The 17,843-nt window shown below is 49.4% G+C and overlaps 1 protein-coding gene across 2 annotated transcripts in view; it reads right to left on the bottom strand.

Annotated features, from left to right (window-relative positions):
- CECR2 (CECR2 histone acetyl-lysine reader) overlaps window positions 1–10,197 on the bottom strand; it is a gene marked incomplete at its 5' end in the record, with an annotated part of 152,451 nt that extends 142,254 nt beyond the window's left edge. For both annotated transcript variants that reach the window (XM_082635952.1, XM_082635953.1), the window contains one exon: window positions 10,072–10,197. In XM_082635952.1, the coding sequence (XP_082492078.1) occupies window positions 10,072–10,197 (126 nt within the window). The remainder of the gene's footprint in view (window positions 1–10,071) is intronic.
- Between the last annotated feature and the right edge of the window lie 7,646 nt (window positions 10,198–17,843).

Here is a 17,843-nt window from a genome sequence, read left to right as displayed (position 1 = left end):
TAAAAACTGAAGAACTCCAAACAATCAATAGATAAGCAAAAGTAAATCTAAAATTCTAATGATAAAAGGGGTACATTTCTGGGCCCAGATTTTCAGTTTCATTTTCCTATATAGGAAGCTAAAACAAGGAGCAACTGGCAATCCTAGAGGTGGGGTCACTACCACCCCACTCCCAACAATCAGAAGGGGGTAGAAGAGTGAAGAGGACTGCTAGTATAAGACAGGGAGGAGAATGTGGAAACAAGCTGACTCTTCTTTAAAAAGCAGGGGATAGGTTGTCCTACAATTGACCTCTTCAGTACAGCACTAAAACATTAACCTAGGAGGAACTGGGGTTTCTTTTTATAATATTACATATTACTTGTGAAAAAGTTTTTTCCAAAAAGTTCATTCCTGGGCTTCCCTGGTGGCTCAGTGGTTAAGAATCCGCCTGCCAATGCAGGAGACACGGGTACGAGCCCTGGTCTAGGAAGATCACACATGCCGCAGACCAACTAAGCCCATGCAGCACAACTACTGAGCCTGCGCTCTTGAGCCCGCGAGCCACAACTACTGAGCCCGTGTGCCACAACTACTGAAGCCCGCGCGCCTAGAGCCCATGCTCCGCAACAACAGAAGCCACCGCAATGAGAAGCCTGCACACCACAACGAGTAGCCCCCGCTCACCGCAACCAGAGAAAAGCCCGCGTGCGGCAACGAAGACCCAACGCAGCCAAAATAAATAAAATAAATTTTTTAAAAAAGTTCATTCTTTTCCACCATTCTCTTAAGCCTCCTCGAGAGCTCTTTTCCTCTCTCATTCCAGGACAATGTAGTTTTAGCCTTTCCCTCTTCCCCTTCCCAACAGCCTTCTCTGAAGTCATCTCCAGCCTCTTCAAATCGCCAACTCGACGTACAATTGATTTTCAATTGTAATTTTCCTGTACTTCCCTGCATCACTCAGCAATGCAGACCCTGGAGCTATGCAAACCATCCTGTAACCACTGCGCTTAAGGACATTGTCACTGAGAAGCACACCTGCCAGGATCCTCCAGACCACGTGTTATAGGACAGTCCACAGAGTTTTTTAAGTCACTGTGAGTACAGCATTCCATTACTTGCAGCCAAAAACATCCTTACCAGATACCACCCTCTCTATGCACCCAACACTGTCAGTCACCTAGTCGCACTATTCAAAGCCAGTGACAAAGGTCCTTTCCTGTTACCGCTACCTGCAGCATTTCACAACCACTCCACTCCTAGAGTTAAGCCCAGTTACCAATACCAGACTTAATCTAAAACATTTAGTACCCAGGACATTCTTAGTCTAAAACTTTGTTGTCATTCTTGTCCAAAACTTCACTGCCTGAATAAAAAAGATTAACATGAGTGGGCCTGGCATTCCAGGCTTGCTGCAGCGTCCCACCTCCTGTCTCTCAACCTCATTTTTCACTAGCCCTCCAAATGAGAGAACTCTGATCGCGCTGCGCTTACTCACTGTGACCCCCCTCCCAGCCCTGCCTTCCGCAAGAAGCACATCACTCATGAGCCCTGTGGCCTGAGCTCCTGCAGCCATCGCTGCCACCCAGCCATTCACCCTTTCCTCCCTCACAACATACTCTAATTCCCCAGGGCAGCAGGAGAAGAGCCACCTGGTCCCATACCTCTGCAATTATTCTGGGGCCGTTAATGTTAATAAAGATGACAATAACAGAAGCGAGACTGGGATTTTATATTCTCATTTTGTTTGTAATTCCGCTATCACTTTGAAGACTTGCATAGTACAGAAATCCAAGTAGAGTTATAGATAATGAAGAGCGCTCCATCACCAAAAGTGATGAAACTCTAGTGGTATAAGGACACAGGCATCCTCGACATTGTTTCTGAGAGACACATTTTCCATTATGTTGTTAAACCAGGCACCCAGCCTCCCTTACTGGATGCTGGGGACAGGGAGGGGAACGTTCTAACAACGTGTGGGATACTAACCCAAATCATACCAGCCTAAGAGTGAAAAAAAACTAAATCCCTTAATTATGGCACAAGTGAAATTTCTCTAAGTCACCTTCCCCCTATATAACAGTGAGTGTCCCCTCAGCAAAGAACTCCAGGACACCGATTATAAAAATTGTCTCCCACACCTAAAAGACTCTGCAAACACAACCTTCCAGGGAAACAGAAGAAACACAATGGGAATGTGGGTGAGAAAAGATCTGCTAAAGAAGTAGGTCTGCTAATTTAACACATTTTCTGTCAAGCAAATCACTGGCCTCAGTGTACTGTTGCTGAAACAATGATGACTCAGGGAGGGGTGTTCATGAAAAGCAACTGGCCTGGAGAAAACACTCTCCACTCCAGCAGACCAATCACAGCACTCTCAGCTGTGAGAACTTACTCCATTCTCGGCAGTTATTAACGGGAGTTGATTTGAAGGTTCAACATTAAAAACATGAAGAGTTTATAGTAACCGTGGCTCCATCACTGCCTCTGTTTTCACTTACTTGGGGGGTCACGGGGGGCAAAGAAGGAGGCACAGTCTGCGGTGACACCATTCACACGTTCAGTCCAGGGGCCACACTCATGCAGCCAAGCCACCCGCGGAAAGCCGTAACGGCTGGGCCGGGGGCCAAAGCTGAAGTGACCGTGACAGTGTGAGACGTACCAGAACACGACCATGTGCCTGGACCAGCCAAATGCCCATCTTCCAGTCCACGCAAGATCAGGGCATGAAACCTTCCGTACGTTTCTACATAAGCCGCACCCCGTTTCCCACGGGAGTGTGGATAACCTGCGTCACCGAGTCACTGCCGGGCGAGGTGGCGTAGGGGCCAGACCCCACACCGCCGGCCGCCAGGACTCCTGGGCGCCCGAGAGCCCGCAGCGTGTCCTGCACACGGCTCGGGCCGCCACCACGCAACCTTCGCTCCCGCCCAAAACGAAGCCGCATATGCACCCACGACGCGCGCGCGGTGCCGCATGAGCGGAGACCCCACGGGAAGGCACGCGCCCCGCGGAACAGTTACACACCTCTTACAGCCTGAGGGGCTGCGTCCTGGCAGGCGGGCGCGCGCACGCACACACGCACACGTCCGCAGGCCCGCGCACGCACGCACGCACACACGCACACGTCCGCAGGCGCACGCACACACACACGCGAGCCCCCCTCCCCCTGCCGTCTCCGGTCCTGGGAGGCCCGAGGGAGGTCCCCCCGCTTCGTCCCTCAGGAGTCGCAGCGCCCTCTCCGCAACACCCCCCCCAACCAATCCTCTTCCCCTAAACGACTCCAAGAAAAGAAAAGAATTAACAAAGCATCTGTTTCCCAGATTTCTGACGTGCAGTTGCTGATGACAGCACACCAAGCACAGCAAACTCCCTTCAACCCTACACACAAAAACATCACAGGTTCACACCGGGGACTCCCTGTGGGGAGGGGCCCCCGCCCGCCTCAGGGCCCGGGGTGCTTCGTGTGACCGCGGAGGCGGACTTTGGGAGGCGCCACGTCCTTGGCTGCACGCGGCCCAGCGTCCGGCCCCGAATGTCATAGTGCGAGGTTGGGAGAATCCTGAGCTTCGTACCACCATCCAACTGCTCCTGTCTCGATCTAAGAACTACGGTAAAAAACCTTCCCGAGTTTTCCGGTATAAACTAGTATTTGTTAGAGGCTCCTGTAGAGAAGACATGATGAAAGGATCCAAGAAAGAGTCCAATGAAACAGGAAAATCCGGGGAAGGGGAGAAGAGATATCTGGAAAGTTTCACCGTCAAATGAGAGGCAAGCCCCAGGCCAGAACTTCAGCCGGTCTCCATTCAAAGTTGTAAGTGTGAATGCTGTTCAATTTAAGTGAACAAACAGAAGCGAACGAAAAGAACACAATTCAAGACCTGCATCCTCCTTTATGAGTTCCTCATAATCTCAAAATACAAAATCTTAGTTTGAGGACCTCGAAGACAGTGAAAACAACAATTAAGCTACCCTCAAAGTAATGTATATGCAGACAAGATCTCCACAGAAAAACAAATTCATATAATCCACAAACACATCAAGTATGGATTTGCAGCTTTAGTTTGGTACAAAACTAATTGGTAAGACACGGACCCCAACACAGCTCTTAACTTTGGTCCTAACCAGGGAGGTGGGTGACTTTCTGGATCAGATACCTGTGCCCTGCATGCTGAGAGACATCCGAAGGGAATCGTAGCACGTTGGACAGAGGAAAAACCTAGGAATCCCCTAGTCCACAATTGCCTTTTTATAGACTGGGGCATCTGAAACCAAGCGATCTGCCTAAGATCACAGCTCCGGTTAATTTAACGACAGAGGGGGGGGGCCCAGGCCAGGTTTCTGGCTCTCTCTGCTCGATCCCTTCTGAAAGTATTTTCAATCCCATCAACTAGATCTAAGCCCATCTCGTCGGAAGCTGTGCCCTCTGTCCCCCACCCCCACCCCCCCACCCCCGGGCCCTGTCCACACCCACTTTTCACCTGACCCGCCCTGCACACTGGCGGTCTCCCAGCACTCTGCCAGAGCCGCTCATGCTTACCCCCAGCCCAACACACCACGAGAACCCAGCACTCGGCCTCTCCTGATCGAAGGGCAGATAGGCGGCGGTACCAAATGCTGCCATGCTGCCAGATCGTATTTTAGGCTTCCCCTCTGTGTTCCAGAAAATTAAGCAAGACCAAACTGAACTTCCGTGGTAGAGTAAGCCAGGTGCTAACATGGGCTGTCCTTCAGAGATGAGAGGTTATTACCCTTTCTACAACTGGAGAAGCTCCCAGTTTGAAGCTTGGAAGCTTCACGTGCAGCCAAGTGAAGATGAAGAAGAGGACTTCCTCTACAAGACACTGGTCTAGGCAGAAAAGGATCCAGTGTTCACTGTGGGTTGAGTGACACTCTGACGGAGCAGTCCCCTTTTTAGGGTTTCAAGATCTGCCCCTCTGGAATTCCCATCCTGTTCTTGGCCTTCCCTCCTCAGAGAAGGAGCACACCCTGAGTCTTAGAAGACATTTATCATCTGGTATTTTCCATTTAATAGGTTACTCTGACAAACTACTAATTTTTCTTCTTTTTTGGCAGCGCTGCATGGCATGCGGGATCTTAGTTCCCTGACCAGGGATCGAACCTGCACCCCCTGCAGTGGAAGCGCGGAGTCTTAACCACTGGACCACCAGGGAAGTCCCACAAACTACTAGTTTTTAAATAATCCTAAATCCCCTATTTCCTTCAGTCCTGCTCAAATGCCATCTTCTCAATGAGGCCACCCATACCTAATCACCCTATTTTAAATTCCAACAACCTACCCCCTCAACTTGGCTCTATGCCAATTTGTTTATTATCTGTCTCCTTCCACTAAAGAGGGCAGGTATTTTTTTGTTATGTTCACATCTGTACCTCCAGCACCTAATACACGGCATCTAGCACATAATGGGTGCTCAATAATTATTTGCTGAAAGAAACAAATGAAATCATGAACTTGTTCCTCTGTATTCAGCAGAAGTTTTTGTTTTTCTTTTAATTATTTTATCTATTTATTTACTTTTGGCTGCGTTGGGTCTTCCTTGCTGTGCGCGGGCTTTCTCTAGTTGCAGAGAGCTGGGGCTACTCTTCATTGCGGTGCGCGGGCTTCTCATTGCAGTGGCTTATCTTGTCGCGGAGCACGGGCTCTAGGCACGCGGGCTTCAGTAGTTGTGGCTCGTGGGCTCTAGAGCACAGGCTCAGTAGTTGTGGCACACGGGCTTAGTTGCTCCGCAGCATGTGGGATCTTCCCGGACCAGGGCTCGAACCCGCGTCCCCTGCATTGGCAGGCGGATTCTTAACCACTGCGCCAGCAGGGAAGTCCCAGCAGAAGTTTTAAAAAGGATCTTCTGTACCCCACGTTATTAAGAACCAAAGAACTGTACATTTGCACTGTGGAATCTTGGCCATTACTTCTATGTCTAGCTCTTCATTTTATAGATGGTGAAAATTAAAGTAGAAGCAGTGCGATGTAGCAGCAGTAGCAAAGAATTTGGTATCACTGAACCTGAGATCCAGGTGAGAGTCTGTGCAAGAAACTTAGCCTCTCTAACCTTCCAATTTCCTCATCTGCAAAATTAGGATAATTCCTACTTCCCAGTGACGGTTAAGGATGGCTGTGAATAAAATAACATTTGGAAAATGTACAAAGTACTATACAAGTGTCCTTTTTCATTAGGCTGTTTGACCTGCCGAAGGTCACAGAGGTAGTTAGGGGCAAAGCTAGTAATAAGAATTCAAGTTTCCTAACTCCTGGTCCAGGGCATCTTGTGTTGTGAAACTAGCCTTCTGGTTCCCCTATTCAAGGCCAACTTAAATCTTTCATCTAGTTTAAGGCCTTTTAACCTTTGTATGGTTGGGATCTCTTTCAAAATTTGATGAAAAGTGACAAAGTACACATATGTACACCAACACAAAATCTCCTATAACCCATCCTTAGGCCCCAGGCTCAGAGACCACTGATAGGCCTGATGTACTAACAAGTTACTCTCAGCAAGTTTTATCACTTATTTTCATGTTTGATAATTCATGCCTAGAGCTCTTGATTCAAGAGGCTGGATCCAAGGAAACACCAACAGGAATCTGAATTAAAGACACTGCCCCCAGATCATCATGCTGATGAGGTGAGGGACTTAACCCACATACAACCACAACCAGGAAGGCAAAGGATTCTGTACTCAAAGGAGGAAGCTCAAGAAAAAAAAGTAGACAGGACCATCAGATTATTTTCATCATGCCACTACTATATGAATCAGATCATTCTACGTGACCATTTTCAAATAACCACCTGGAGGCCCCATGGTTTCTTCTCTAGAGAAAATATGCCCAAAATGTTTATGATGGGATTTCCCTCTGCAACCCTACACCCACCATGATTAACTCCAGACCAGATTACTGAAGATGGTCTATCGTCCCTTACCTCTGGTTAAGTAAGACATGCTAGTCACTGTAAAGATCACTTGGCTAGAGGAAAAAAAAATTAGTACTAAATCTTTTTTTCCCCTAATAAATTTACTTATTTATTTATTTATTTTTGGCTGCGTTGGGTCTCCGTTGCTGCGCACAAGCTTTCTCTAGTTGCGGTGAGCGGGGGCTACTCTTCATTGTGGTGCGTGGGCTTCTCATTGCGGTGGCTTCTCTTGTTGTGGAGCACGGGCTCTAGGCACGTGGGCTTCAGTAGTTGCAGCACGCGGGCTCAGTAGTTGTGGCTCATGGGCTCTAGAGCGCAGGCTCAGTAGTGGTGGCATCCTGGCTTAGTTGCTCCGCGGCATGTGGGATCTCCCCGGCCCAGGGCTCGAACCCATGTCCCCTGCACTGGCAGGCGGATTCTTAACCACTACACCACCAGGGAAGTCCCAGTACTAAATCTTTCGGGAGATCAATTCACCATTCTTCATTCTCGAGTCAGGACAAAACGTAACCAGCCTAACCCACTAGAATGTTAAACAATTATAGAACACTTGATATAAATGAAGTGGTTCTGAATTTGATAATTTTCTGAGGCAAAGAAGGTGTGCCATGAGCTTCTTCGGTAATCCATCCAGTTAAGCAGCTAGTTATAGATATTTCATATTACCAACTACTGAATTCAGTATCATTAATCTACTGTTGTCCAGCTACACCTCAATCTCATCCGAAAAATTAAAACACCACTTAATCCAGGGCACAAAAACACGTGTGGCATGTTTGGGAATTTCTAGTTAACAGCTAACAGCTTTTACCCCTGAGTGGTAGGATACAATGTTAACAGTTAACAGCTTTTATCTCTGAGTGGTGGGATTATGGGTGATTTAATTCTCTTACCTGTATTTTATATAATGATTTTCAAGTCTTATATAATGATTATGCATTGTTTTTAAAATCAGAAATTTTGAACTTAAAGCATATCTACACATTCGCAGATTTTTGGTCTGATGATTACAGGACCCATATTTGGGGGGCAGCAACAAACAAGTCCCTAAACATATCCCAAAAAACAAGAATCTGGTATATTGACTCTTCTAAAGAAATCCTGTACATTCAAGGCTAATTAACAGAGTAAAAAGGTTTTCTTACATGCAAAAATAAAAATATCCATGCTTTGGGGACCAGTTCTCTAAGTGGGAGGTCTTGACCTCTTGCAGAATTGCAGCATGAATGCTCCCAGCCCTTCAGCTATCTAACAGATTGCCTTGCTTTAGATAAATAGAAGCCAAGTCCTTGAAGATTCTGCTTCCTAAATTTTCTATAAATCCATTGGTTTAGCTTGGTGGTCAAGGGTAAGATGAGTTCTTTCCCACAGCTGAAAACTGGTTTCCTAAAAAAGCTGATACCCAACTTCTACCACTTGGTATTATTCATCATTTCTATCTTTTAAAGTTGCAGTAAATTAAGATTTTATAGGGCCCTTGCAGCTGTCCAACTGAGCAGTAGTATTGTTTGTTTGTTTGTTTTTAAGAAGGCTCTTCCAGTGCATCATAAACTCCAACCAAGGGATTGTTTTTCAAACTTTCAGGACAATAAACTATTAGATTAAAAAAAAATCACTTAAGCAAAATAAAAATTATTTACTTATTTAATTATACTTAGAGAATCAAAATTGACCATGTTCTCAGTGAGTTCTGCACTCACGGAGTCAAATTTGCTAGAAGCCTAAAAATTACTTTAAAAATTTTAATTTCTGACAATTACTGAGAACTTTAAGTTATTAAACTTTGCATTCATCAAAACACATGTGAAAAGGATTACACAAGAACTGCAGAGGTAAAAGTCACTATCCTTAGGTATCCATCTAGGGAACAACATCTCCAAATTATAAACAGATACGGATAATTACCAAAATACGTACACGTTGGATTCCAAATATTCATTTGTGTTTTATATACTTCAAATAGCACACATTTTAACTACAACAACCACCAAAAAAGTGTCACTTCCAAGAAATACCGGGCTCCGAAGAGAAAACACTCATCTCAAGTGGCCCTGATTATTCACCTGTAACAACGATTTTTCATTTCTGTTATACACACAGATTGGACCTCTCAGATCAGATTACATTGCCTTTAGGAATTCAAGCTGCTAATACTTAGAAACCACAGGTTCATTACTTAGAACATAAAACGTTATTTATAGATTACTCGACTTCTGTAACAACTTCGGGCAAGATTACTTCCTTCTATTTTTCCGTCAGCAAAATCGGAATACATGGATTTTTGCAAGATGAAATTTTTCCACCGTATTTTTAGACGGGGTTCTTAAACTCTAAACCCGAAATTCAGCAGCACCTCAGTCCTATTACGTTTCAGGGAGAAAATGGGGCAGGGGCAAGTTTAGCGGCACCACCACGGCATTGTCACCACAACACCTCCCACCGCAGCCACCATTTTGAGCAGCAGAATTAAAGTGCTGAGGATTTTCACCAACTAAAAGGAAACACGGGGTCCTCGGGACGGTTGGGGCACAAGTCCTGACGCTCGGCATTCCCTAATCTGTCGTTTCTCCTCCTCAGTCGGCGGGAGCCATCGTCCCGCTCACGTTTTTAGAAAAAGCCGTGCTCGTCCGAGTCACGTCCCAACTTTGAAAACGGCGTGCGGCGCCGGGCCCCCCGCACCCGGAGGCCGCCGCATTGTTGCCGCCCGCCCGCGCGCACCCTCCGCCACCGAGCGCGCCTCACTCGGGCGGCGGACCCACCGCCCCGCTCGCCCACCCGGCCGCGCCGGTGCCGCACCTTTGTCCGGGGCCGCGGCACCGGCCGGCCGCGCGCGCTCGACCCCAGGCGGCCGGGGGAGGGGTCGGGGCGCCGGCCAGGGGCGCCCGCCCGCTGCCCGGCCCCACAAAGCCCGCCGTCCGCTCCCCCGGCCGCCCGGCCCCGCGCCGCGCTCGCAGGGACGCCGCCGGGAGTAACGGCCCAACTTTCCCCGCCACCCGGTCCCCTCAGCCCGGACCCCGACCCCCGCCCTCCCGGGCCGCCCTGGGGCGCTCCCCGCCCTCAACCCCCACTCAGCCCCTCAGACTCAGCCCCTCAGAGGTCCCCGCGCACCCCCGCCCCCCCGAACCTCACCCGGGTTCCGACCCCCGACCTCGGCCCGGCCCGCGCACCTCAATCTCGAAGTCCGGCAGGCTGAACGCCGTGCGGAAGAGCGAGCAGAAGTGCGCGATGGCCGGCACTTCCCACCACGAGCGCAGCTCGCCCAGCCCGGCCGCGCCGCCCTCCTCGGGGCGCATCTCCGGCCGCGCCGCCGCCTCCGCGCCCGCCGCCCGCCCGCTCCCGGCGCCGCTCCGGCCGAGCTACCGAGGCGGCTGCCCCGGGCCCATCGCGCCGCGGCCCGGCCGCCCAGCCCGCACAATGTCGCCACGGCCCGCGGGGAACAGATGGGCTGGGGGCGGGCGGGGGCGGGGCTTCGTCACAACAACAACCCCGCCCCCGCCCCCGCCCGCCGCCCGCGGGCCGCGCACGGGCGGGGGAGGGGCGCCCGAGGGCCGGGAGGAGGGGCCGCGGGCGAGCACCGCCCCCCGCCCCGCCGGGCCCCGCCCCCACGTGGCCGGGGGTCGCGCCCCTCGGAGGCGGGCGGGCTGGAGGCGCCTCGTGGGGCTCCGCGCACGTGGGGCTGGGGCGGTGGTTGAGGGGGAACGGGGAAGGGCGAGGGGGAAAGGGGAAGGGGGAAGGGCGAGGGGGAAAGGGGAAGCGGGGAGGGCGAGGGGGGCGGACCCCGCACCCGGGCAGAGCCCACAGGCCGCCTGTCCCCCGCCCCCGCCCGGCCGGCTGAGACCCCGCCTGAAGGCGCACGTGCGACGCCCGGGGGCGCGCGGGGCGCTGCGGGCGCGTCTTGCCGGCCCGGGGGGCACCGGGCGCCCGTGCTCCCGTCCCGGCCCCGGCTCGGCCGCTCGGGGATCCGCGCGGGGACCTTCGGGCGCGGAACCCGCTCGGTGGCCGCACTCAGCTGGGGCGCTGTGGAGTGAGCCTCCGGATAATTCTCTCCCTCACTTTATTCCCGTCATTTTGGTAACCTGTTCTGTTTTTATAAGGCAGCATTAAAAAAAAAAAACTTAAGATGTGTATTTAACTGTATCTTTCATGAAAGAAAATACTTCATCCAACACGGGCTCACTCCGCCTCCCCCCCGCCCCCTGCCCCAAGCTTACGCAGTTCTGCTCTTCTATTACCTGGAACTATTGGCTGGTTTAAAATTCACCCTCAGATTCTACCGTGTGTTTTAATCTTTGACCAAAATGAGCCCATATCTAAACGCCCCCAGGAGCAGGGGCTGCATTTTTGTGTGTTGAACGCGCGGCTCCTCGGCAGATGCCCTGTTGACAGCTGAGGTGTGGGAAGGGTGACACACCTGAATTAGACGTTTTCGGGACTTTCTTCCCCTGTACGTCTTCATTTCCCCACGGGTCAGCCTGACTTGCACACCTTTCCCTCTCTTTTGTGTAAGCTTCCTGCTTCCCTCACGTTTGTTTCTAATCCAGTACCTCCTGCTTCTGCTTCCCCCCCTTTTCCCGGATCTCCTTCCGGCTCCTCCCTCTGTCCTTCATCCTTGTCCTCCTTCCCTGCCTCTCTGTGGTCCGGCCGCCAGCCTGGTAGTCGCAGCGCCTAGGCCACCACATAGCAGGAAGCAGAAAGGTGACAAGACTGGGTTACTCTCCCCACACCACGGCCCGGTCCTGGAATCCAGCCAGACTATCCTGGATCCGGGGAGCCCTGGTGGTGGCCGAGGCCCCCTCCTCAGCACCCTCGCCCCCAGGCTGCCTTCTTCATCTGAGGGTCGCCTCGGCGTCCACATGGGCCTCTTTCTCTCTCTCCTTCTCTAGCTCTGGTCCACTGTGCTCTCACCGGGCCAGAGCCGGTCCTGGCCCTCCAGCCCAGAGGTCTTCTGTGTCTCCTCGGGGTTCCCCGCGCTGGGGCTCCAGCTAGAGCCTCGCGTTTGCACCCACCTCTCCCTCCTGCTCTGTTGGAACCGATACCCTGAACCCTTGAACGTTTGCCCCACCTTTCCCCCGCGCGGCTTCCGCCTAACCTCCTGGGATATGGATCCCTAATCCTGTGCCTCCCCAGACACCGGTCTCCTCCCTTCTCCCGCGGACTCCGAGGGCTGCCTCCCACGCCTTTTCCAGCCCCGCCCACTCCTCACCGTCCAAACACCAGTTGTATCCTATCCTGTTCCCAGAAGACACACACAGCTCGTACTTTCTTTCCCTCTCTCTCTCTCTCTCTCTCTCCCTCCCTCTCTCTCTCTCTCTCTCTCTCTCTCTCTCTGTCTCTCTCTCGCCTCTTTTCTGTTTGTGAGCCAGCGCTGTTGATCTCAGATGACATTGGAAGAATCTCAGATGACCTTGGAAGTGCCAAAAGAAATTCTCTTCCAGATTCCCCGCCACCTTCAGTTCCATATCATCTTCCAATTAAATGTTTCCCAATAAAAACACACACACACAATACTTAATTTGGCTAACCTGTTTTGCTTATTAATTGATGTGACAAAAAATATTTGTGTTTCTCTTTGCAAAATATGCAGTAATTTCAGCTATTATGGGATTTTTATAGGTTCCTGGAGGATGATCTAGGAAACTAACCACCGTTTTCTAACACCATTCCTTTGGGAAATACAAATTCTATAAGATCAGCTAAAAACAATTATTTGAACCTTGGAAGGGGTGTGACAAAAGTGTGGCTTCTTCCATAAGCCCCGCTAACCAGGACTAGAGTTCAAATCTAACTGTTCATCCAGGTGGATCACGCTGCTTCTCTCTCCTACTCAAGTTGCCCTCCTACCCCCCTGCCTGACCGCGCTGACGTGGGTGCGCCTCGTTTCAGCCCAGGAACCCAGCTGGAGCTGGAGTGACACAGAACCATTATTCTCTCACTTTAGTTGTCTGCACACCTGAAGTCCAGGCACCTTACAAAGTCTTAGCACACCCTCACACACAGCCTCCTGTCTCAGTAGAGAGCTGTCTTCCATAGTGTACCTATTCCCACAGAGGGCTGTAAGTCAGGCTAATTTTAACATTTTAGAAATTGTGGAAAGTGAGTTATATTAGTAGCCAGGAAATTTGGCTGTCTCTTAGAAAAGGCTTAATCTCTCACGTTTGTATTTCACCTGCGAGGAGGGGCTGAACTAATGGTCCCTGAGCCCTATAGCTTTCACCTTTAAAGTAGAGCCAGATTAACGTTCTAAAATTTAAATTCAATCATGTCACTCACCTGTTCAAAACTCTATGACCCTCCCTTGAGCGTGAAAGTCCTTTCAAGTCTTACTAAAGCCACAGTTTGGATCCCACCTGCCTCTCCAGCCTCACCTGCGGTCCCCACCCCCACCTCATCCAACCAGTGACTCCTTCCCTCCTGCCAAACTGGTTCACTCGCCTGCTGGGATCTTCCTCCTCCTCCCTTTTGATCCTGCCCTTTCAATTGCCTGCAAAGACAACTCAACCTCTCCAATCATGACCCACTCAAAACTCACCTCCTTCGTATGGCTTCCCTGAAACACCCTAGCTTGGGGGTATCTCTCCAGGTACTCTGACTCAAGAAACTACAGTTTGTATGATTCACTTATCAGCCACCTCCTTGGGTCATCTTTCTGTTACTTAATTGAAGTGCCACTTCAAATCTTTTACTGTAGTTGGGGATGTCTTCTCAACCAGATTAGACTTGGGGGCACACGCGTGGAATCCTCCCTAATAAACAGCAATCAAATGATGAATTTGATTATTTAATGATGACATAAAACCATAAGAAATTCAGAACTCCTTTAAATGCCTGGTGTCGACTTGCTTACCTTCCTCCATTGCTTCCTCTGCCTTTCAGCTTTCTCCCTCCTGGACCTCATTCAGGCAGTCTCAAAGGTCGTGCCTTTCTCCATGCAGTCGTATTGTCAGGGGATTGACTTCAAGACCCCCTTGGATAACAAAAGTCACCAAAGTCCCTTTTATAAAATGGTGTAGTGGGGTCAGCCCCGTATCCGTGGTTCCACGTTCGCGGATTCAACCAAGAGCAGACGAAGAAACCATCCTCAGCTTAGCTTTTCTCCTGAGCTCCAGGGTCATTTCCCCCATATGCCAATTGGATGTTTCCCATCACCTTAAACTCAACATGTTAAAAGGAAGGAGGAAAACTAGCTCCGAATTTTTCTCCTCAAGTCACACACCCTTTATTTATTTGGCTGCGTGGGATCTTAGTTGTGTCATGTGGAATCTAGTTCCTTGCCCAGGGATCAAACGCCAGGCGCCCTACATTGGGAGCGTGGAACCTTAACCACTGGACCACCAGGGAAGTCCCCCCACTTCTTTTTGACACCCCCAGTCTCCACCCCAACCTGGGTCCTTTCATCTCCCTATTTAAGAAGCCTCCTAACGGTTCTCTTTCCTCTGGTTTCTCCCCAACCTCCTCTGTCTCGCCAGCATAGTTGGATTTATCTTCTTAGAACTGTGCGTCAGTTCCAAGAAGGTAAATTTAATGTTTTCTTAAACCTAGTATACCCACAGTATTATAATTTCAACACGTATTATCAGTATTAAAAATACCCATGAGAGGGACTTCCCTGGCGGTCCAGTGGTTAAGACTCTGCCCTGCCAATGCAGCGGGTACAGGTTCAATCCCTGGTTGGGGAGCTAAGATCCCCGCATGCCTCTAAGCATGGCCAAAAGATTTAAAAAAAAAAAAAAAAAAAAAAGAGTGAAGGAAAAATTGGGACTTCCCTGGTAGTCCTAATGGACCACCCAATGGAGCTTCCCTGGCTGCACACTCCCAATGCAGGGGGCCTGGGTTCAATCCCTGGCCAGAGAACTAGATCCCACATGCCACAACTAAGACCCTGCGCAGCCAAATAAATAAATAAATATTTTTAAAAAAATATCAGTGAGATACTCTACATGCATTTTTCTTCATACCAGATTTTTTGGAATCTGGTGTGTATTTTACATTTAAATGCGCATCTCAGTTAGGACCAGCCGTCTCTCGGTGCTCCATCGGGCACTTGTGGCTTGTGGATGCTGTGTTGGGCAGACAGGTCTGCGGTTACCCACATGCCCAGGGCTCACCCTGACCACTCTGAACCTCTGGATCACCGGCCTCGGCGGGTCCACACCCTCCCTCTGCCTGCACCTCCAGGCAGGTCTCCCTGAGCACTCAGGCCTACGGCAGCATTTCCCAACCTACGTCTTTCATGTATGCTTGATTTCACCGAGAAAAATCCCAGCTCTTCCCTAGGGAACAGCCCATGGACTGTCCTCCTTACAGCAGGCTACAAATAATTGGTCGTAAATAAGTGTTTGTGAAATAAACATATGTGTGTGTTACTAATATGTTCACAGGAAACACTAGTTACTCTCTGAACATACTTTTTTACGATGTAGAATTTTTTTAATTGAGATATACTTGATGTACAATATTATATAAGTCACAGGTGTACAACATAATGGTTCACAATTTTTTTATAATTGTAATGTGTCATCTTTTTTTAATATTTATTTATTATTTGTATATTTATTTGTCCGTGCCGGGTCTTAGTTGCGGCATGAGGGATCCAGTTCCCCAGCCAGGGATCGAACCCAGGCCCCCTGCATTGGGAGTGCAGAGTCGTACCCACTGGACCACCAGGGAAGTCCCCTGGTTCACACTTTTTAACGGTTATACTCCATTTATAGTTATTATACAGTATTGGCTTATTCCCTATGCTGTACAATATACCCTTGTAGCTTATTTGTAACATATGTTGTTAACCATAAAGAGGGTCGGTAGTGGGAGATTATAATGTTTAAAGTGTCGGCATGGTTGCTTTAATGTGTTATCTAGTTAACCACCTTATTTTATGATTACTTTCAAGCGTTTCATATAAACTTGACTTTCTATTTCCACTTCATTTCTCTGCTTTATAGTGATTTCTATACAATTCTTTGAGATTGTTTTCCCCAGTCCTGATTTTTCCCTTTCATTGTGTTAGGCTTTTGGTTTCTGGCAACTATCATAATATCATCAAGTTCATTTCACATGACACCAAGCTAAGTACTGTACAAATGAAATCACACAGGTAAATGTTCATCATTTTCAGCTGAAGGCCAGCAACACTGCCCTGGTATAGAGGGCAGCTCGGCAGTGAGTGAACAAAAGGTGAGTTACAAAGAGATTAGATAAAATGTCACTTTCCCTGCCACTGGTGCTTATCTTAGGTCTCCTTAGTCTACCAGCAGCCGTCCAGCTTCTGCCCCGACTCTCCTTCCCAGCTGCCCTGGAGCCTGTGGTTCCCACATTCTGTTCCCTTCACCTTCCGTGGGAAGCTTGTCAGTTTTGAACATTCTGCAAGCAAGTTTCAGAAGTGAGGACCCAAAAGGAGGGGCTGGCCACTGGCTGGGGAAGAAGGTGACAGAGACAGCAGGAGAGAGTTGACTGGGAGAGGACATGGCAGAAAGTGTAATTAAAAAAAAAAAAAAAAGTTTAAATGAAAAAAAAAAGTCTCTACACGGATTCACAGTGCATAGAGAATGGGTCAGAAATTCTTTGGCTGACCATGCTGTGCTCTGTGTAAATGTCCCTCCATTTCCAGAGGCTTCTCCAGGTAATTTCCCTTCCTAAAAGCCAGACTGAAGTGGAAACCATGCTTAAAGCAACGTGGGTCCCCCTTTTACCTGCGCACACCTTCCCCCAAGCTCCTTAGCATGGGCCCTGTTCCCGGGACTGTGGTGCCTGCACAGCAGCTGCCAGGCTGCCTGAGACCAGGGCCGCGTGAGCCACTCTCTTTATTTTTGACCTTAAGGCTGGTAATCTGTTACCGCGAGGAAACCGCAGCGTCAGGCTGGAAACCCTCCGGCCCGGCGGGGAGGCTCCGTGCAGCCCAGCCCTGAGGAGAGGAGAGGCTGCCATCTCGGGAGGATGGCTTCTGTCTGCTCGGGCTGCATCCTAGCAAACGCCGTTCTAACACCATATGCAGCCGTTAAGGAGATTATTGCAAATGTTAGCTAACCTGGTTCTCAACAGGGGAGACCGAAAGGGGGGCGGGGGGGAGTCCTTTCTACCGTGGGCCCCTCTTTGATTTAGGACTCAGAACCTCGCCCGATTTTACTGCCCGCTGAAACTCTTCTTCAGCTGTCTTCTAGGAACAGTGTCTAAGAATCTTGTTGCCTCCGGGCTGCTCAGTCCGTGTTTATGCTGTTCTGTTCTGAAATTCCTTTCCGAATTCCTGGCGTGTCCATCTCTGGCCTATCTTATTGTGGCATCTCCCCTTGTTCTTGACACCAGGTCAAATAGCTTTGTAGCATCTCAATTCTCCCAGCCATTCAGAAGCTAGTGAATCTTAATGAGTTCTTCCCTTAATCTCTTTTCAAAGGGACTACAATCCTTAATTTCTTTAAATTTCCTTTTTAATTATTTTAGCTCCTTGTGTCATTCCTTTGGCCTCAAACCTTCCCTACTCAGTTTAAAGGTCACATTATTTTGGTTGACAAAGTGCCCAGGGTTGTGTACATCTGGCCTCAAACTCCTTAGCCGGCCCCGGTGTCTTCCCTCCAATTTGATCCATTTGACACAGAAACATGTGTTTAGGTAGAAAACTCAGTCTCTGGCCTCAAGGAGTTTCTAATGCAATTGATAAGATTATGTGTGGTATGGCACCTAAGTGCGCCGTATAATATGAAAGCTATAAAGGGGTCTAAGAAGCCATCCAGTCCATCTGCTCCTTTCGGAGAAGAGTTCAGAGCAGAATGGATTTAGCGTGAGCTGGAGCATTTGGGGAGCTGCATGAGGAAGGTATATCTTGAAGTGGTGAGAAACACAGCTGGCTGTCTTCATTCACAGCTTAAATCTATTTCTTTCTTTTTTTAAAAAAATAAATTTATTTATGTATTTTTGGTTGTGTTGGGTCTTTGTTGCTGTGTGCGGG

The sequence above is a fragment of the Mesoplodon mirus genome, assembly GCF_964341445.2.
Source record: "Mesoplodon mirus genome assembly, chromosome: 11".
Lineage (NCBI taxonomy): Eukaryota > Metazoa > Chordata > Mammalia > Artiodactyla > Ziphiidae > Mesoplodon > Mesoplodon mirus.
Note: the sequence above shows the minus strand (reverse complement) of the source record. Positions and strands in the feature narration are given on the sequence as shown.